The sequence below is a fragment of the Otolemur garnettii genome, unplaced genomic scaffold (assembly GCF_000181295.1).
Source record: "Otolemur garnettii isolate 467f Iridium unplaced genomic scaffold, OtoGar3 scaffold00024, whole genome shotgun sequence".
In the NCBI taxonomy this organism is placed as follows: Eukaryota; Metazoa; Chordata; class Mammalia; order Primates; family Galagidae; genus Otolemur; species Otolemur garnettii.
Window position 1 is genome coordinate 13,034,816 of NW_003852419.1, and position 21,608 is coordinate 13,056,423.

The window sequence follows — 21,608 nt, forward strand, 5'->3', positions numbered from 1 at the left end:
AGGCTGGGGATTCGAACCCGCCACCTTAGGTGTATGTGGCTGGCGCCTTAGCCGCTTGAGCCACAGGCGCCGAGCCTAAATGATACATTTTAATGCATCTGAATGTACTGGCATTTTGATGTACTCGCTTGATGTAATATCCTCAAATATATATATCCAGCATTTTCCTTCAAAAAGAGAACGGAAAGCATAAATCTCATATAAGTAACGTGAAACTCTGTTGTGATAATTACCAGCAAATTAATTCACTGTGGAATATGCAGTCAAGACACCAAGGGCTCAGATTCAGACAACTTAGAATATGTACAATATTTTCCTTAATAAAGAAGTATGTAGAGCACGTTTGCGAATCATAAGATAGTACATGCAAGACATTTCACACGTTTAGGAAATGCTCATTCAGAAGCCCCCGTTTGTTTCAACAAAATTCACAATTTGGTGTTATACAACTTTCATTTACATAAAAACTTCAAAATGTCTTTTCTCAGTGGATGGTTTTAAAAAATGTTTACTATGTTAGTTACTTCAGGTATTATAAAGATGAAAATAGTTTTACATGTTTAATCATAAATGACCCTTCTGCAATTGCTATGCCATTCTACAGTCCACTGAAAGAAAACTTTAATATCCCCTTAAAAATTTAAACATGCTGCAAACAGCTGATCATGTTGGGCTGCCGGATGCAAACTAGGTACTGTGATGGGGATAGAGGAGGAATCGGATGAAACGACTTACCAATCACACATTAAGGAGATGTGGGGAAAATCCTATCAATAAACCAAATTTGATTTCAAGTTAAGGACAGTCCTGTTTTACACAGGTCATCTCTAAACACAAATCCTGGAGAGAAATGAGTATTGTCCTATTAACTAACACATAAGTGACTGGTACCTCATAGTAACTGCACTGTAAACAGCAAGATTTGTATTGCCTTACGTTCACAAAATGAAAAAAGGACCTTTTATATCTGAAATCTTATCTACACTGTTGTTAATATGGGGGCAAAAACAGAAGTTTTTGATGCAGTTTCATTTTGACAGATACACTGTAGTATAATAATACATAAAAGTATAAAATTCATTATTGCCCAGGCAATTATGCAGAATTAATTCTTCTTAATTAGTTTCAATTACTTTCCATTATCCTTTATGAAGCTGTTGCCTATGTTTTGAAATTTTATTTTTCATTGTGGGCAATAATCCAAAACATTAGTTTTAAGGAGGCAACTCCAGATTTGTTCTACTTGTCTAAGATAATGTAAAATATCCCAGAAAATTTTGGCACTGACAATACCCACCAGCACATGAGCTATTGGCAAATTACCAGATGCTCTGTGCATAATCATTTTGAGGATCCAGTTGACTTGCTATTTTGCCTTTCACAAGTCATTAGCAGATATTAAAGAACTTTTCCCAATACACGTTAGGACCAAGAAAAGCTTCTCAGTTTGCTTTTGCTACTCTCTTTACCTATCCACACAGAGAGAAGTCAAAAGTGGGAAAACTCACTCTGCCTAAACATAAATGCTTCAGCTCTTATCTCCTGGAAAAATTGAAAAGAAAAAAAACCCCAGTATTTTAATGTGTATAGAAACTCTCTTTCCTTCTTAAATGATTCATTAATCATTTAATAATGTTGGCCCTTTCTCAAGTGTAGGAAAGTGGCAGTCATGAGACCCATTTTTGCGTAAGTCCAACCAATAAAGATAGTGCCCCGCCTTCTACGTATTTAAAACTTATAGGAGCCTTTGACCTTTGATCTAAAAAGATATAATTACTCAAATAAATTTAATGTGGGGGGTGGGGGAATGAAGGGGAGAAGGGGAGAGGAAGGAGGGGTATGATGGATGTGCTCTCAATGGGCACAATGTTAGGGCGTACGGACACCTCTTGGGGAGGACATAATTATAAAAGGGACTGTATCTAACAAATGCAAACATTGTAACCTAATTCTTTGTGCCCTCAAATTAACCTGAAACAATAAAAATTAAAAAAAAAAATAAATATAAATAAAAGGTATTATTTATAAGGTTATCAATAAAGTAAAATAGATAACCAAAAGTAAAAAATGAAGGAAAGTACTAAAGAGGCTGATTATAGTGTTAGAAGCATTCAGAAATCTAAATTAATGAAAGATACAGAGAACCAACCTTGGGTTGGGTAGGGAACTGGGAGGAGGGGAAGGGGGAGCAGTAATGTTGCTTAAGAAAAAGATCAAAGGCCGGGAGCGGTGGTTCACTCCTGTAATCCCAGCACTCTGGGAAGCCAGAGGTGAGTGGATTGCTTGAGCTCACAGGTTCAAGACCAGTCTGAGCTAGAGCGAGACCCCCATCTCTAAAAATAGCTGGGTGTTGTGGCAGGCGCCTGTAGTCCCAGCTACTTGGGAGGTTGAGACAAGAGAATTGCTTAAGCCCAAGAGTTTGAGGTTGCTGTGAGCTGTGACACCGTAATGGCACTCTGCGGAAAGCGACAAAGTGAGACTCTGTCTCAAAAAAAAAAGAAAAAAGATCAAGAAAGATCACCAGGTCTTGAAATAGTTCCCAAGGCTGCAGTACAGCAGTGGAGCTAAGGCCGCAGTGCTGCACATCCCATTCTGTCTCCATTGCTAGCCAGGAGTGGACTACACAGAAGGAAGGGTGATGCGGATGGTGGTGAACGTCAGGCCCAGCAAAGCAAGCAACAAAAGACGGAAGCAAATGGTTCACGGGGTCATCTGGAGCAGTGGTCCCCAACATTTCTGGCAGCAGGGACCAGTTTCATGAATGACAATTCTTCCATGGTTGGGGTTGGGGGAGCACTGACAGGAAGTGGAATTGTAGTGAGGCACACGATGGGGAGCTATAAATACAGATGAATCTGCACCAGCTGTGCGGCCCAATTCCTACCAGGTCAGTCCATGGCTGAGGGACCATAGAGCTAGAGAGCACAGCTTAACAAATAAGAAATGGAATCCTTACCATCAAATGTTTCAGCAAGGTTAACATCATTTTCACTAACATCACCCACTCCAAAATGTACTAAATCCAGTTCACACTCGTGGGAAGCATCATAGGTATCCATAATGTCCAAAATGGCCTCCACAGAGCCATCAACATCACCTAAATGCAGCAAAAATATAAGATTATTGGTTTTTAGAATTAGGCATCAGCAGGGACAAAAATGACAATAATCTACTGAAAACTATGATAGGAATGGCATTTACCACTCAATCCACTTAATAAAGTACAATGAGTCAAATATACATTTACAGCATAATCAGCAAGAAATACGTTGACCAAGAAAATCTGTCCAAAGTACTGAAGTAATTTTCATTTAAACCAATTAAAGGCCCAAACCAATTATGAGAATAAGGAAATATATATATTTGAAGAATGAGTTACAAAGTAAAATCTTTTAAAAAGGCACCTTTAATTATTACAGGAAGTATATTTGAATCTCTTTCTAGTTTCTCTTTTGGCTTTAAGAGTTTTTGTTCTTTTCTTTCTAGATACTTTATAAATGATCTCTCCTTCCAGTGCAAAGTGCCATACTTCTCACGGGCTTTCCGATGTGCTTCTTGGTGTTCCTTTCGCTTTTCTTCTATTGTTTTCAGATCCTCTTTATTTTTCTCCTGTTCTTGTTCATATATCCTCCAGTCAATAACTTCACGTGCCCTGGCCTTTACAGGGAGAAAACTGGCATTATTTAATGAAATAAACACCAATAACTGTTGAGTAAAGGCTCTGTATTTCCCCCATTATGAAATGAGCTTAATTCATGTATGAAACTACAAATTTTATAAGTTTCAAGAAATGTGTAGAATTTCTAACTGGGAGCTTTGTGTATGATTGAAATTATTTGATTAGAAAATCTCAAATTAGGCCAGGCACAGTGGCTCATGCCTGTAATCCCAGCACTCTGGGAGGCCGAGGCAGGTGAAATGCCTGAGCTCACAGGTTTGAAAAATAGCTGGGCTATGGCTAAAAATACCTGGGCGCCTATAGTCCCAGCTACTTGGGAGGCTGAGGCAAGAATCTGAGGTTGCTGTGAGCCAGGACACTGTGGCACTCTACCCGGGGCAACAAAGTGAGACAGTCTCAAAAAAAAAAAAAAAAATCTCAAATTAAAAAGAAATAATTCTATAGTCCAATTCTAAAATAGCATAACTGGCCACTTCACTGCCCCTTACTTAGAACTATTTGTTAACATTAGTACACTTCTGTGGATAATATCACAGCAGACTGATATTTAAATTTTTTTCTTTTTTTTGAGATAGAATCTCACTCTGTTGCCCAGGTTAGAGTGCCATGGAGTCAGCCTAGCTCGTAGCAACCTCAAACTCCTGGGCTCAAGCAATCCTCCTGCCTCAGCCTCCCAAGTAGCTGGGATTACAGTCATGTGCCACCATTCCCAGCTAATATTTTCTAATTTTAGTAGAGGTGGGATCTCACTCTTGCTCAAATTAGTTTCAAACTCCTGGTTCAAGGGATCCTCCTGCCTCAGCCTCCCAGAGTGCTAGGATTACAGGGGTGAGCCACTACACCCAGCCTGATATTTAAAATCATTATATCATATCTAATATATAGGAATTAATCTTGATGTACCTCAGATTCTACTTCAAGAATTTCATCTCCTGCAGAAGGAAGGTCTCTCCAGCCTATAATTCCCACTGGCATGCTGGGATAGGCCTCATTGATTATTTTTCCATTTTCATCAAATATTAAACGTACTTTTGCCCAACACTTTCCAGCAACCAGAACTGAGCCTTTTCTCAAAGTTCCTCTTTGAATTATAGCTGTAGTAACAGGACTAGAATGAAAATAAAAGTATGTATTTTTAAGGCAATAATCAGGATATAATTGTTCCTGCTTAATTGGAGCTAAGATATCTTTATGAAGTTTAAATATATATAAACATATACATACATACACACACAGGGTTAATTCTACCATTTCTCTACTTCCCAAACATATTATAAAAACATATCAAAGCTGGCAAGGTGGTGCATCTCTGTAGTCCCACCTATTAGGAAGGCTAAGATGGGAGTTTTACTTGAGCCCAGAAGTTCAAGACCAGCCTGGACAACATAGCAAGACCTCATCTCTAGAAAAAAAAAATTGAAAATTTCTTCAATAACCAAGAGGTAGAAACAACCCATATATCCCCAATAAGATGAATGGACATTTCATTCAAAGAAGATGTAGTATAAACAAACAAAGAAATATTATGTAGCCTTAAAAAGGAAGGAAATCCTATCACATGCAACAACATGGATAAACCTCTAGGACGTTATGCTAAGTGAAATAAGCCAGTCACGAATGGGCAGATATTGTATGAATTCACTCATATAAAGTATCTAAAGTAGTCAAAATCATAAAAACAGAAAGGGCAAGGGAAGGTGATGGGGAATCAGTGTTTAATGAGAGTTTCAGTCTTAAAAGATGAAAAAGTTCCAGAGATCTGTTACATACCAATATGAATATATTTAACACTGCTACACCACACACTTAAATGTGGTTAACACATAATTTTCATTTTTTTTAATAGACTGGTCTCACTACGATGTCTAGGCTGGTTTCAAACTCCTGGGCTCAAGCCACCTCCTGTTTCAGCCTCCTAAGTAGCTGGGATTACAGGCTCAGGTCACTGTGCCCAGCTTAACATGGTCAATTTAATGTTACATGTTTCTCACCATAAGAAAAAAAAAAAGCAAAAAAAAAAAATTTCTTGTAAAGTTATGCTCAGAGAAGGAGCAGGGAGCAAAACATTCTGAGAGTCCTAATCTACTTTCTATCCCCTTCTCTATGTCAACTAAGAAACTGCTCACAGTTGGTACAGGTTATAAAGCAGTCAGAAAATCTCTTGTGCTGATAGGAAAATTCAAGAAGAAAACCCCATCTCAAAGACCTTCCTAACTATCATAGTAATGGGTGGGGTCATAAAAATTTATAAACCCTAAAATGTTAACTATTGGTATTACCTTCCAATATATGTTTATCTATGAGGCTTTACCAATTCAGTCAAGTCAGCAGGGGAAAGAAAATCAAACAAATTGAATGAACTACTTAGGTCATCTAAACATGACTACTGTGTACAGATAGTTGCTATGGTCTGCTGATAATAAATGAGTAAATATTTGTGTTCTCTGTGGTAGTACAATAAAATGTTTTTCAAAAACAAAATGCTTTGAAAATATTGTTCATGAACTAACAGTAACATGTAATAAAAATGTTATTGGACAATCAGGTCACAAAAACCATAACACAAAATTACTAAAAAGCAAGCATTTTAATAGTCCTACCCTTTTCCTTTGTCTGTGAAAGACTCTATTACTGTTCCTTCCACTGGACCGGTGGGATCGGCTTTCAATTCTAGTATCTCTGCGAGAGCAATTGTTGCTTCTGCCAAAGCCATCAGATTCTCACCCTTTAATAATAACAAAGGTTGTTAACACGCATTAATAAATATTATCTGTAAGTGTAAATACCAGAGTCAGAAAGTCAAATAATCTTTGACAGTTATACTTTTTTCTTTAAGCATTAAAAGCATGAATTGCCCAATTTAACAAAGGGAGGGAGGAAGGGGATAAAAAAAGACGGAAGGGAGGGAGGAAGGTAGACCAAGAAAACTTGACCCAGGGACAGACCTTTCAAGGAATAAGTGGTTATTTTTTTTTTAAAGGAAGGCCACTGGTGGTGCTTGTTAATACCCTGTCATAAACAAACGCTCCCTACATTTACCTTCTCCTCCATCTATCTCTACAATCGCATTTTCTTCCTTGCACTAACTTCCTCCCCCACCCCCAGAATTCCAGTGCTTTTATTGCATGGAGCTCATTAGAACTAAAACAAGTGGGCTCGGCGCCTGTGGCTCAAGCGGCTAAGGCGCCAGCCACATACACCTAAGGTGGCGGGTTCAAATCCCCAGCCCGGGCCCGCCAAACAACAATGATGGCTGCAACCAAAAAATGGCCAGGTGTTGTGGCGGGCGCCTGTGGTCCCAGCTACTTGGGAGGCAGAGGCAGGAGACTCGCTTGAGCCCAGGAGTTGGAGGTTGCTGTGAGCTGTGATGCCATGGCACTCTACCCAGGGGGATAGCTTGAGGCTCCATCTAAAAAAAAAAAAAAAAAAAGAACTAAAACAAGTGAACCAGGAGGAGACTATAGATAATACTGTAGAAGGTATATCCTCAGAAAGCCACGCTCGCAAATTTGCAACTCTCAGTTGGCCAGAGATTAAATCTCTTTATATTCTTGCTATCTGCTTTTTTTAAAAAAAATTAATATAGCTCTCACAAACTTTCTTAATGATGCCACTTAACATTTGAAGTTCTATCCAACTGAACAAGCTTCTATATCTAATATTCCTTTGATCTACTCAAGAATCCTGTAAAGTAAGTAACTCAAGCGTTAGTTTCCCTTATTAAATGAGAAAAAGCACTGACTAGACCTCTAAGCCAGCTATGCAGCCTTGAAAATCACTTCACCTCCCTCAATCTCCTTTCTTCAACCATACATTGAAGGAGCTTCTTTTCGCTTTCATGATCTATGTTTGGGATGCTCTTGGCTACAAGACCACAAACGTGGTTAGCCAGGGATAGAAGCAGAACTGACGGGGAAGGGATTTCTCCACTGTCCATGTCAGCTAAGGGATTTCTCACAATTGTTAACAGAGTATAAAACAATAGGCAACTGTAAAAAAAAACTGACAAAATACTCTGTTCACCCACCTTCTTATTACTAGTATTTATTCCAGTCCATAAAATACTACACCAAAGGGTAGAGCTGGGTTTGTTTCTTTACAAGAAATAATCCTCTGTTTCTTGGAAAAGTAGGCCTCATCTTGTCACCTTGCCACTATCTTCCAACTCCCTCCCTTCCCTAGGAATCATCTCTGCCACACGTCCAAACATGAATGAGCAGCTTTACATCTGTCTACTCATGTGATATATCTGGGCAGAAAAGGTTTGGTCAAGTCTTCAAATATTTTAGTCTTATTGTAGTAAGTTTGCTGTCTGGCTTTCAGAGTACAATAACAATTCAGCTATTGCGAAAAGATTAACAAAGGGAGGTAGCATTTTATGAATTTCACATGAAAGGAGGCTTTGTTTTACGTGAATGGAGGCATAATTTCCAAGCTTCTTTGTGATAACAAATTCAGGAAAAGTATAGGCTATGTTAACCAGTTTGATGAAAACTTTTCAAATTGTATATAAAACCAGCACCTTCTACCCCATGATTGCATTAATGTACACAGCTATGATTTAATAAAAAATAAATAAATAAAATAAAAATAGAAAAAAATAAATTCAGGAAAAGATGAAATATGATAATTGCAGGAAGATGGTTAAGTACAGCATCATTCCTTCAGTGAATAATCAGGGATGAAAAGTCTGCACCATAAATAAACTGTGAAATACGGCAAGGATGGACAAAAAGGGAAATTATTACTTAACAGCAACCTTTGTAGGATAAGATAATTGGAAATTGCTGATATGAGTCAAGTACTGAGCCTCCTAGGTGTTTTTTTTTAATCTAAGAAAGAATAATTGGCAATTCTAAAGAAAATGGAATTCATCATAAATAACATTTATTTATTTATTTATTTTTGAGACAGAGTCTCACTTTGTTGCCCTTGGTAGAGTGCCATGGCATCACAGCTCACAGCAACCTCCAACTCTTGGGCATAAGTGTTTCTCTCGCCTCTGCCTCCCAAGTAGTTGGGACTTACAAGTGGCTGTCACAACGCCTGCCTATTTTTTGGTTGCAGTTGTCATTGTTGTTTTAGCAGGCCTGGGCTGGGTTCAAACCCACCAGCCCTGGTGTATGTGGCCAGCGTCCTACTCACTGAGCTATGGGTACCGAGCCATAAATAACACTTAGGATGTTTAAAACTTATAGCAATTTCCCTCATAGAAACATTCAGTCAACCAGTAACAAAATCAAATCAAATATTTAATCTCTGTCTCAATGAAATTTCTGTAAAAATCTCTCCTAAATAACCCAAAGCCTATTCCATTGTTTTCCACTTATAAGAGGCATGGAATACAAGCACTTTTCATTACCAGCTGAACTTCATTTCTTTACTATCACCCTGTCCCCACATCATTCACCATTAATTCTCCTCATTCTAAGTATTTTATAATACAAGCATTATTTTTGCTGATCAGGTACATGTAACTGTGACCTGGTCCCTGAGCCAAACCAAGATGATAACATCTTTGCCTACTACCCACAAAGTTTTTTTTTTTTCTTTTTTTTTTTTTGAGACGGAGCCTCAAGCTGTGCCCCTGGGTAGAGTACCATGGCTTCACAGCTCAGAGCAACCTCCAACTCCTGGGCTCAAGCGAGTCTCCTGCCTCTGCCTCCCAAGTAGCTGGGACTACAGGCGCCCACCACAACGCCTGGCCATTTAAGTGTATGTGGCTGGCGCCTTAGCCACTTGAGCCACAGGCGCCGAGCCCCACAAAGTTTTTTTAAAACAACACAAATTCTGTCTGTCAAAGTATTCTTAATGAGCTGCGTGCATAACGTACAGCGTTCCCAACACAGCACGCTCGTCCCTGAGGAGCCCGCACTTACCGTAAGTGCAGAGATGGGCACTGCTTGAACATCACCTCCGTAATCTTCACACACCACGTCATGAGCCAGCAACTCTTTTTTCACTTTTTCAGGATCAGCCTCAGCTTTGTCACATTTGTTTATAGCAAGCACAATAGGAACTGAAAGAGACCGAGTTAAGGAGAGTGCAAATGATGACACTTTAAATTCCAGATAGTCACAGCAGAATAAGTACACCAACCTCTCCGGCTTTCTCTTTACTGAGTGGATGTATTTATCTAAACGACAATTTGCGACAGTAGTACTTAGTTTCTTTTCTTTTCTTTTTTTTGAAATAGAGTCTCATTTTGTCGCCCTCTGTACAGTGCCATGGCAACTTCAAACTCCTGGGCTCCTGGGATCAAGCAATCCTCTTTTTTTTTTTTTTGGAGATAGAGTCTCACTTTATCACCCTGGGTAGAGTGCTGTGCGATCACAGCTCACAGCAACCTCCAACTCCTAGGCTTAGGTGATTCTCTTGCCTCAGCCTCCCAATTAGCTGGGACTACAGGAGCCCACCAGAACGCTAGGCTTTTTTGTTGTGGCAGTTGGCCAGGGCCGGGTTCGAACCTGCCACCCTCAGTATATGGGGCTGGTGCCCTACCCAGTGAGCCACAGGCGCCACCCTTAAGCAATCCTCTTAACTCAGCGTCCGGGGTAGCTGGGATGAAAGGCAGCCACCACAACACCTGGCTATTTTTAGAGGCGAGGTCTTGCTCTGGCTCAGGCTGGTCTTGAACCTGTGAGCTCAGGCAATCCACCCACCTTGGCCTCTCAGAGTGCTAGGATTATAGGTGTGAGCCACTGTGTCCGGCCAATACTTAGTTTCAAGCCAGGATGAAATGTTGATTTTTTACAAATCAACTTAATAAAGCCTGGAAAGAAGAGGCAAATGCTGTAGTAGTAATGAATTAGAATCTTCCAAAGTATTTTTTCTGGGGATTACCTCCAAAGTAAATTACTGACGGATCTTGCTTTTAGTTTTAAGGAAACACATTTTTCACTCCAAAATGTTACTTTTTTTCTTTTTTTGTGGAGACAGAGTTTCACTTTATCACCCACGGTAGAGTGCCGTGGCATCACACAGCTCACAGCAACCTCCAACTCCTGGGCTTAAGTGATTTCCTTGCCTCAGCCTCCCAAGCAGCTGGGACTACAGGCACTTGCCACAATGCCCGGCTATTTTTTTGCTGCAGTTTGGCTGGGACCAGGTTCGAACTCGCCACCCTCAGAATATGGGGCTGGCGCCTTGCCCACTGAGCCACAGGCACCGCCTCAAAATGTTACTCTTTTGATCATCTCAGATGCCTTTTCTTAATTCAGAATCTGGTTATAATTACAAGGTTTAAAAACAACAACAACTTTTTTTTAATTGATTTTTTTGTTTTTAGGAAAGGGTCATCGTAACTTCTAATTCCTGGGCTCAAGAGATCCTTCTGCCTCAGATTCCTAAGCAACTGGGACTGTAGGTGCACAGTACTACACTTGATAATTTTTAAAATTTTTTTATAGAGATAGGCTCTTGCTATGTTGCTTAGGCTAGTCTCAAACTTCAGGCCTCAAGTGATCTCCTACCTCAGCGTACCAAAGAGCTGGGGTTATAGGCATGAGCCACTGTATCCAGCCTCTATAAATGTTTACTTAATGAAATGACTAAATCATTTACGTGTCATTTCTAGACCTACCCTCTTTTTAGAGAAATCACACAAAATTCTAAGAAATAATTCTCTGGTTGGCTGGGCACAGTGGCTCATGCCTGTAATCTCAGCATTCTGGGACACCAAGCCAGGCGAATCACTTGAGTTCAGGAGTTCAAGACCAGTCTGAGCAAGAGCAAGATATCATCTCTAAAAAGTAGCCAGGCGTTGTGGCGGGCGCCTGTAGTACCAGCTACTGAGGAGGCTGAGGCAAGAGGATCTCTTGGCCCAACACTTTAAGGTTGCTGTGAGCTATATGTGCAAAGCCAGATATAATGGATTTATTCTCTCATCCCTCTTCTTTTTGCCATGTACTGCTTAGAAGCATTCCTTGCCTGCCATGTACTACCTAGAATCACTAAAAACACAATATATCACATAAAAGCAGTTTTGTTTTGTTTTTTTGACACAGAGTTTCACTTTGATGTCCTTGGTAGAATGCTGTGGCATCATAGCTCACAGCAACCTCAAACTCCCGAGCTCAGGCAATCTACCCACCTTGGCCTCCCAAAGCGCTAAGATTGTAGGCACGAGCCACCTCGCCTGGCCTTATAAAGGCAGTTTTGAGGAATTAAAAAAGGAACCTAGAAGATCCAGATTACATATGCAGACATGTTGCAAATTAGCTGCAGAAGCTTCTGTCATTGGGGAGAGTTCTGGCCAATCTTGGTCTTAGTTTCCATGTTTTAAGATGAACAAATTGAACTAGTTTAGTAATTTTCAACTTTTCTCCTTCTTACTAACAAACCTATGGGGAATATGACATACTCTATCAGGAACACTTCCTTTGTGGGGGTAGATGTAGGACTGTAGAATAAGAATGAATATACAAAATATGCGTACGTGTGGTTTTTATTATTATAATATTTAAATGAAGAAAATCAAGTTATTTTCCAAAGTTTTAATTTTATACTTTTGATAAAATAAACACTTATTTTATTAATTTTTTAAGAACTTATTTTAAAAAGCTGAAGAGAAAGTTTCTTTTAGAAAATTCCAGATAATAGGCTTGGCACCTGTGGCTCAAGCGGCTAAGGCGCCAGCCACATACACCTGAGCTGGTGGGTTCGAATCCAGCCTGGGCCCGCCAAACAACAATGATGGCTGCAACCAAAAAAAATAGCCAGGCATTGTGGTGGGCGCCTGTAGTCCCAGTTACTTGGGAGGCAGAGGCAGGAGAATAGCTTGAACCCAGGAGTTGGAGGTTGCTGTGAGCTGTGATGTCACAGCACTCTACCCAGGGTGACAGCTTGAGGCTCTGTCTCAAAAAAAAAAAGAAAGAAAGAAAATTCCAGATAATAAATGAACAAGGAATAACAGATTATCACCACTAAGCAAGTCCTCATGAATTTAGGTGATAGGTACATAGGAGGTCATTATTCTATTCATACTTCTGTATCTGTTTACATTTTCCATGATAAAAAGTTTTTATCATAGAAGTCATAGTAGAAGAAGGACGGTACTGGTGGTCTCAGTTCCAAATTGAATCCAACTACACTCTTCCTATCAGCTGTAAGTCTATAAGAAAACAATTATACTATCTTTGAGGTTTATCTGTAAAACAGGTATTAATAATCCTGGAATTGCCGTGACGATCAAGAGAGTTACATATAAATGGCCTCGGAACTTCGACTTTCCATGACAGATACTTAAAAAAGGAAAAAGCAACTTCCTTCTTTCCAAGCCACAGTACCTTGAGCATCTTTTGCATGCTGAATAGATTCTACAGTTTGTTTCATCACGCCATCATCTGCAGCTACAACCAGTATGACAATGTCAGTGACCTGAGCACCTCTGGCCCTCATTGCTGAGAAGGCAGCGTGGCCTGGAGTATCAAGAAAAGTTATCTTTTCCCCAGAAGGCAGAGAGACTGTGGAAACAAAATCCAAGAACACCAAGGACTCAAATATGCATTTCCTTAACCCAAAGGAACATATGTGACATTATCAAACATAAGCAATAATTCTTTAAAATCATTTTACTCCTTCCATTAGTCTCAATCAGAACAACCCAGATCATCATTTCACAATGAAAAGCAATAAAATACCAGGTAGACCTCTAAGATTTTTTTCACGTAATAATTTCAAACTAAAACTCTTCACATTTCTAGAATATAACTGCTTTCACAAATGCACCTATGTGTATCTATTCTGGAGAGAGGAGACCAACAGGCATATAGGCAGCAAAACACACTGCACAACTGCCTCGAGTCACAGAAAGGCAACTGAGTATAGAATTAGTAGCTCAGCATTTGAATCCAACAACCCTGAGTTTAAATCGTGCCTTAGCCTCTTGATAGTTATGTACTTGGGCAAGTTACTTAACCCAAAGACGTCTCACTTCGTTATCTGTAAATAGGAATATTAATATCTACCTCATGAGGTTGCTGGGAACATAAAAATGATAAAGCAGGGAAGGTGCTCAGCACAGGGCTGGGCACATGCTAAGCGCTCAGTAAATGATACTGTCATGTAATTGTTATTAGCAACATTATCACAACCTAGCTTGGAGGCTATACAAATGTAATTAATCAGTGAAAAGTTTTAGGTTCATTAAATCAAAGAATGAGCTAGTATTAAAAGGTACCATCATTTTCTTCTTACAGAAAGTACAAAATAACCTTCATTATTAATAATTTATTCTACATTTCATCAAACCAATGGCTGTTAAGCTTTAGCTTTCCTTTTACTTTCAATTTGTATAATAAGCATTATGACATTTGGTTTAAGAAAATATAAGTGAGGTTCCCAAGCACATTGTAAGGTAATTTGTGTTCATACCAAGAAAGGCACCAATGTGCTGAGTGATGCCTCCAGCTTCCATTGCTGCCACTTGAGTTTTTCGAAGTTTGTCAAGTAACGTCGTTTTCCCATGATCAACATGGCCCATTATAGTAACAACTGGGGACCTTGGGGCTAATAAAGCTGGATCTGCCTGGGGCCTACAATTAACAGCAAAGGAGTTTTATTTCTTAAATATCAGAAACATTTTATAACCTATGAACTGGTTCACAGTTATCTGTGTGTGCTACCATTAATGATAAAAACCCAATATTCAGCTTTGATTAAACTTAACTATATTCCCCTCCTATATATACAATGACTTATGACAGAATATTTAATGACTGTCTACCTACAATTGGCATCTTCATAAACGAGCAGAACTGTATCACATTTACAAATTTTTAAATTCAGACCAATGTGTCTAGCAAACTAAGAAGAGTTATCCTTAAGAGTTTTATAAGAACCTGAATATGATGTTTGAAGCACTTCAGTGAAAAGTTTACTCTATACTCACACATCATTTTAATTATGAAAGAAAGTTTAAGGCCATCTTTCCATTAAAAAGCATACACAGAATGTGCTTTCCCTCCCCCAATATATATGGTTAACTTTTACCTTCTTACAGCATCTTTATTTTCTCTGACTTTGTCTTGTTTTAATTTGCTCCATTTTAACTTCCTCCCTGCCTTCTTTAGCACTTCTTTGATCCAGACTTCATCTAAACGTGAGTCTGCTTCTAGTGAATCTACATCAATAGCAGTGTTCAATAAAGCTTCATATATATAATCTGGTTGGAAGAAAATAAAACCTTTTAGGATCATGAATTAAATGCTCAAGAAAGTGACCTTTATTAACAAATGTCTACATAAACAGCACACGCAACAAAAAGAATAACTATGTAAACTGTTTCTCTAATGTTAATAAATCATGAAGATGCTAAAAAAAAATTTAATTCTCTAAAATATGCATTTATATTAACTGACATTTCTGCATACTCATATATTTTAAATATTTATTTACCATCCCTAAACCATTTGAATCATTAATAAAACATCAAATTGCATATTGCACAAATTTAGTATTGAGTAGGTCATGATAATCTATTCCTTTGAAAACTTGTAGCCATATGTGTCATGCATATACAAATGTGCGTGTGTATATACAGCTGATTCTCGTTATTTGTAATAGGTATGGTGCCTGAGAAGTAGAAGGCTGAGGTCCTACAAGCCTCTAGCCACATTTTATCAAGTGAGCAATATCTTGCTGGGTGAGGTAGCTCATGCCTATAATACCAGCACTCTGGGAGGCCAAGGCAGGTAGATTGCTTGAGATCAGGAGTTCGAGACCAGTCTGAGCAAGAGCAAGACCCCGTCTCTAAAAATACAGCTGGGTGCTGTGGTGGGCACCTGCAGTCCCTGCTACTGGGGAAGCTGAGGAGAGAGGATCTCTTGAGCCCAACAGTTTGAGGTTGCTGTGAGCTATGACGCCACAGCACACAAGCCTAGGGCAACTGAATGAGACTCTGTCTCAGAAAATAAATTTTTAAAAGTGATCAATATCTAATCTTGTTTCATCTGTTTCTGTTTATGATATCACTGACTCACTAATGTTGGACTCATGGCCAGTAACACTGTAACTCAGCGTGAGGGAGCTGATCCCTGACACACATTTTCCCTGTAAGGTGCATCACAGCCCTCCTGTGCTTAGGAGCACTGGGCAGCACTTCAGCACTACATGTCGGGGCCACTGTAAATAAGAGAATCACCAACAAAATGCATGAAAACGTGAAAAGCATAGCACTAAACAGATCACAAAAAGGACACTTGTTTAGAATATGTCTATAGTGTCCCCTTGTTCAACCCCAGCAGGAACATGCACTGGCAATTCCAATTTTTCACTGCTCTGCACATGTCTAATAGTAACTGCAAAAGCACCTTGGGTATTAATTTTGGAGCTATAAATATAGTTTAGTGAGTAGGTGAATTTGTAAATACAGAATCCATGAATAACAAAGATCAACAAACATACACACAAACAGGATGTATCTAAGAATATACCTATGCACAATTTATTTACTTGCTTACATATCTATTTAAGATGTCCAAAAAGTCTTAAAATACAGAAAAAATATTTACTTATTCTTTTTCATTTCATTTAAGGTGCTTTGTTTTAATCTCAGTCATATTTCCCTGTGGATGATAAATAAATGTATCTGTAATGACAATGAAATAAGTAGTTTTATGTTTCTTTTATTTCTACTTTTAATTATTATTATTATCATTGCTCTGTTGCTCAGGCTGGAGTGCAAGTGGAGCAACCATAGCTCACTGAAACTTCTAACTCCTAGGCTCAAGCAATCCTCCTGCTTCAGCTTCCTGAGTATTGTGACTACAGTGTGCACCACCACAATAAGCTAATTTTTTAATGATTTTATAGAGATAAAAGTCTTGCTTGTTGTCCAGGCTGGTCTCAAACTCCTGGCCTCAAGTGATTCTCCCACCTCAGCCTCCCAAAGTGCTGGGATTACAAGCATGAGCCACCACACCCAGCCTAAAAATATATTTAAAGAGTAAGTATGGGGCTGAGTGTGGTGGCTCATGCCTGTAATCCTAGCACTCTGGGAGGCCAAGGTAGTTGGACTGCTTGAGATCAGGAGTTTGAGACCAGCCTGAGAAAGATTAAGACCCTGTCTCTACTAAAAAACAAACAAACAGAAAAAAAAGAAAGAAAGAAAGAAAAACTAGTTGGATGTGGTGGTGTATACCTGAGTCCCAACTACTAGGGAGGCTGAGGCAAGAGGATCACCTGCGCCCAAAAGACTGAGGTTGCTGTGAGCTATGATGCTGCTGCCATACTCTATCCAAGGCAACAGACTCTGTCTCAAAAAAAAAGAGTAGGTATGAAGGAAAGGCATCCTAAGGTAAGCAGAACATTATCCTAAAAGAACATTATATTTGGTGGCCTCTAGGAGGCTGAGATGGGAGGACGGCTTGAGGTCAGGAGTTCCAGACAAGCCTGAGCAAGAACGAGACTCCATCTCTACCAAAACCAGAAAAATTTGACTGGTATAGTGGGACCTGTAGTCCCAGCTACTCATGAGGCTAAGGCAGGAGGATCGCTTGAGCCCAAGACTTTGAGGTTACTATGAGCTATGATGATACCACTGTACTCTACCCAGGGCAACAAAGCAAGACACTGCCTCAAAAAAAAGAAAAAAAGAAAATGACAATTATATGTTCCTATAATCACTATATGTATATAAAAACAGTATTACACATATTAAAAGTTGTAGTTATAACTCCAACCGTTTCTTCGCTCACCTTACAGATAGCGTCAAAATAAGTAAAAAAAGGAGTTCAAAAACTATGAAGAAACAAAAGGAAAGTAAATGAGTATAAATATAGCTCCTCAGTTCAAAAACATTCCTTGGACTTGTTCTAACAGCATACAAAATTTCTGAAAGAAAGGTTAATCTAGATAAGAAAATCTTTCCCACTTTTATTGAAAGTGAAATCTTGGAGAACTACATTTGGTGAGTCAAGAAACTAGAGCTTGCAACTTAGAAGTAAAAAAACTGGAATGACTTATTATCTTTTTAAAGTGCCAGTCTAGTTTTTACCCTTCAATGCAGATACATTCTCACTGCAGATAAAATTCTAGGTCTTCCATGTTCCTATATTTTTCCTTGTAAAATGATCTGGCTCACCTGTGTTTTTTTCCATTGCCCTGGCCAGCTCCTCAACAGTCATTCCAATCCATACTTCCACCTCCGTTTTAGATTTTGTTGAAGATAACTGAGATTTCCGTGGTCTTTCTTCCTATTAAAAAGTCAAAACATATAAACAAGAAAGAAGAAAAAAAGTTAAGTGACAGTTTAGATTTATTCCAGAATACCTACCATAATCACAGCTATAAACACTCCCATAAATAGTCAAACCTTAGACTAAAATAAGAAATCCTGCATCCCTAATTCACTGTTATTCATTGATTTCCAAATACTCAAATCCATCAGCATTACCACACAACTAACCATAACTTCCCTTCCTTGCAAACATCTATTGCCTGGAGTGTAGCATTAAGTAATAGTAAATATTCTTTTTTTTTGCAGTTTTTGGCCAGGGCCGGGTTTGAACTCGCCACCTCCGGCATGTGGGGCCCGGCACCCTACTCCTTGAGGCACAGGCGCCACCCAGTAATAGTAAATATTCTATAAATCATAAATGGATTTCTATTCATGGTTCCTGGTACTTTCATCTCACACCAAATAATACAGTAACTGATAGAAATCTTTACCTTCTTTGTTCCTAAAAGCCTATATTGAAATAAAGTAGCCCCGATGAGCATGTCTAACTGCAAGGGTCGAGCGTGCAGCTGAGCTGTCCACATTGGGCAAGCAGGCGAAAATCCATGCCTCCACAGTGCTAAGGTTCTTCTCTGACCCAGGCTATATAGCTCCCTACCAAAAGTGTGAAATCGTAGCAAGTTCTCCAACTTCAGTAGCTTCTGGTTCATGTTTCTCCTAGAAACAAGGTTTTAAAATATTTCAGTTAATATGCAAATCAACTTAGCATGTTGATTTTTACCACATACAAAGCACTGTGCTAGGAACTAGAATTACAATGAAAAACCTAAAAAAAAAACAAAACAAAAAAAACAACAGTGAAAAACCTGTCCCTAAGCTCGGCGCCTGTGGCTCAAGCAGCTAAGGCGCCAGCCACATACACCTAAGGTGGCGGGTTCGAATCCCCAGCCCGGGCCTGCCAAACAACAATGATGGCTGTAACCAAAAAATGGCCAGGCGTTGTGGCAGGCGTCTGTAGTCCCAGCTACTTGGGAGGCTGAGGCAGGAGACTCGCTTGAGCCCAGGAGTTGGAGGTTGCTGTGAGTGTGATGCCATGGCACTCTACCCAGGGGGATAGCTTGAGGCTCCGTCTCAAAAAAAAAAAAAAAAAAGAAAAACCTGTCCCTATCCTGAAAGAGCTCACAGTATAGTCAGAGAGATGGAGTTCTATACCAAATACTCTAGGTAAGTGTTTTTCAATCTTTTTTATCTCAGGGCACCCCTGAACCTGTAGTTAAACTTCTGTGCATACTTAAATTATGTTGATCAACAAAAAGAATTAAAAATATATATATACTTCCTGTGCTTTGAACTTCTTTCAAAAATAATTTAATTCATAATCTTTAAAAATTTTTATGGCACACCAGTTGAAAATCAGTCATACATAATAGGTATTATTATTGTTAATGTTACTACAGTAGAAATGAAATATAATAACAAACATTATAAAATGCTCTTTTTTCACTCTTGAAACATCAACTAATCAAATCACAGCTAGTGAATTTTTTGTTTTTGAGGAAACAGAGTCTCACTGGGGTTGAGTGCCATGGCATCATCATAGCTCACGGCAACCTCAAATTCTTGGGTTCAAGTGATCCTCATGCCTCAGCTTCCTGAGTAGCTGGGGCACCCACCACAATAAGAATATGGCCTTTTAGATTCTTCAATGTAAACTTTCTTTTACTCACTACTTGGAATTAACTTTTTTTTTTTTGAGACAGAGTCTCACTATGTTACCCTCAGTAGAGTACCATGGAGTTACAGCTCATAGCAATCTCAAACTGTTGGGCTTAAGCGATTGTCTTGCCTCAGCCTCCCAAGTAGCTAGAACTATAGGCATCCTCTACAACACCTAACTATTTTTTATTGCAGTTGTCACGTTGTTCAGCTGGCCTGGGCCAGGTTAGAACCCACCAGCCTTGGTGTATGTGGCTGGTGCCGTAACCATTGTGCTATGAGCACTCAGTCTGGAAATAACTTTAGTTGACAAGTTAATATGTATCTTTTCAACCCTTTTCTTTGTGCTTATCTCTATTTTACTGAGAAAAATAAAGCCACATTGTATTTTGTTCTCTAAATTTTTCCACTAAAGAATATGAGTACTGTTTTATATAACTAAATATTACAGTTGGCCCTCCTTATCTGTGTGTTCCTCATCTATGGATTCAAACAAGTGTGGATAGAAAATTTTAAAAAACAAAAACTGGGTGGTTGCATCTATACTGAACATGTAGACTTTTTTTCTTGTCATTAAATAATACATCGTAATAATGTATTGTTATGTATAATTAGTATATTTTTATATCTAAATATACTGTATTAGGTATTACAAATAAGCTAGAAATGATTTTAAGTATACAGGGTATATGTAGGTTACGTGCAAATACTACCCCATTTGATAGAGAACACTTGACCATCTGTTGTTTTGGTAAGGTGAAGGGTCCTGGAACCAACCTGCATGGATACCATAGGGATTCTTTAACATTACAAAAAAGAATAAAATTCATGGACTATTTCAATATGTTTACCCTAATCACATAAAGCTTCCTTGAACAAAATCCTAAACTTTTACAAAGGCCTAAAACATTTTTAACTATTTCTCTCATAATATGGTATTTGTACAATATCCTTAATTTTATACAGATAAATAATTTATATATATATCACATACTATTTATATATAAATATACATGTATTTACATTTTCTGCTAAATATTCCTTAAAAGTATTCTCAAATGACATTATTTGATGTGACCAAAGAATTGAGGCTCTGGACAAGTTAAGTTTTGCTAGATAGCCGGACATTAAATTAGAAATCAAATATTATATTTCAGGCTCGGCGCCTATAGCTCAGCAGCTATGGCACCAGTCATATACACCACTGCTGGCAGGTTTGAATCCAGCCCAGGCGCCAAACAACAATAACAATCACAACCAAAAAGTAGCAGGGCATTATGGCAGGAGCCTGTAGTCCTAGCTATTTGGGAGGCTAAGGCAACAGAATCACTTAAAGCCCAAGAGTTTGAGGTTGCTGTGAGCTGTGACACCACAGCACTCTACCAAGGGTGACAAAGTGAGACTCTGTCTAAAAAATAAATTATATTTCCACCAATCCTCCCAAAATGTATTTTACAGACCTGATACAGTATGCTGAATATTTTTTAAAAGAAAAGAAACAGTAACTGAAACAGCCACAGTACAATGAAAATAGTACTCAACTCAGCAACAAAAGAACCCTGATGGGACACCCTCTCTGACATATGCCAGCAAGTGTTATCTTGATTAACCACTTGTTTCCTGTAGGTCTCATTTTCCTGATCTCAATAAAAAGAAATGGAAAATGTTTGAATATCTGTCGTTTGTACTATAAGGCTATGAGGAAAAAGTGGGATGATACTTTATCATTAGCTATTTTAAAACCATACCACCTGCTGTTTAGTGATAGCTTATATACTTGGATAATTCACTGCTTATAAGTTGAAAATATTTACAAGTCTCTATCTTGTTTATTATTGGATAATTCCTAGGTTTTTTTTTGAACATTTTTCCAAGGTGTGTATGTTTAACATATCAAACATTTTGCCATAAAAGATTTATTCAATTAAAGATCAAAAGAAGGCTGGGTGCAGCAGCTCAGGGTTGTAATCCTAGCACTTTGGGAAGTGGAGGCAGGTGGGCTACCTGAGCTCAGGAGGAGTTTCAGACCAGCCT

The 21,608-nt window shown here is 38.7% G+C and overlaps 1 protein-coding gene across 7 annotated transcripts in view; it reads right to left on the reverse strand.

Moving 5' to 3' along the window:
* Nucleotides 1–21,608, reverse strand: part of MTIF2 (mitochondrial translational initiation factor 2) — a 31,145-nt gene that overhangs the window by 7,476 nt on the left and 2,061 nt on the right. For all 7 annotated transcript variants that reach the window (XM_023512112.1, XM_023512115.1, XM_003787927.2 and 4 more), the window contains 10 exons: nucleotides 18,350–18,575; nucleotides 17,763–17,874; nucleotides 14,672–14,843; nucleotides 14,054–14,214; nucleotides 12,967–13,143; nucleotides 9,559–9,698; nucleotides 6,280–6,404; nucleotides 4,583–4,787; nucleotides 3,405–3,657; nucleotides 2,957–3,097 (listed from right to left, as the gene is read on the reverse strand). In XM_023512112.1, coding sequence (XP_023367880.1) covers nucleotides 2,957–3,097; nucleotides 3,405–3,657; nucleotides 4,583–4,787; nucleotides 6,280–6,404; nucleotides 9,559–9,698; nucleotides 12,967–13,143; nucleotides 14,054–14,214; nucleotides 14,672–14,843; nucleotides 17,763–17,874; nucleotides 18,350–18,575 — 1,712 coding nt within the window. The remainder of the gene's footprint in view (nucleotides 1–2,956; nucleotides 3,098–3,404; nucleotides 3,658–4,582; nucleotides 4,788–6,279; nucleotides 6,405–9,558; nucleotides 9,699–12,966; nucleotides 13,144–14,053; nucleotides 14,215–14,671; nucleotides 14,844–17,762; nucleotides 17,875–18,349; nucleotides 18,576–21,608) is intronic.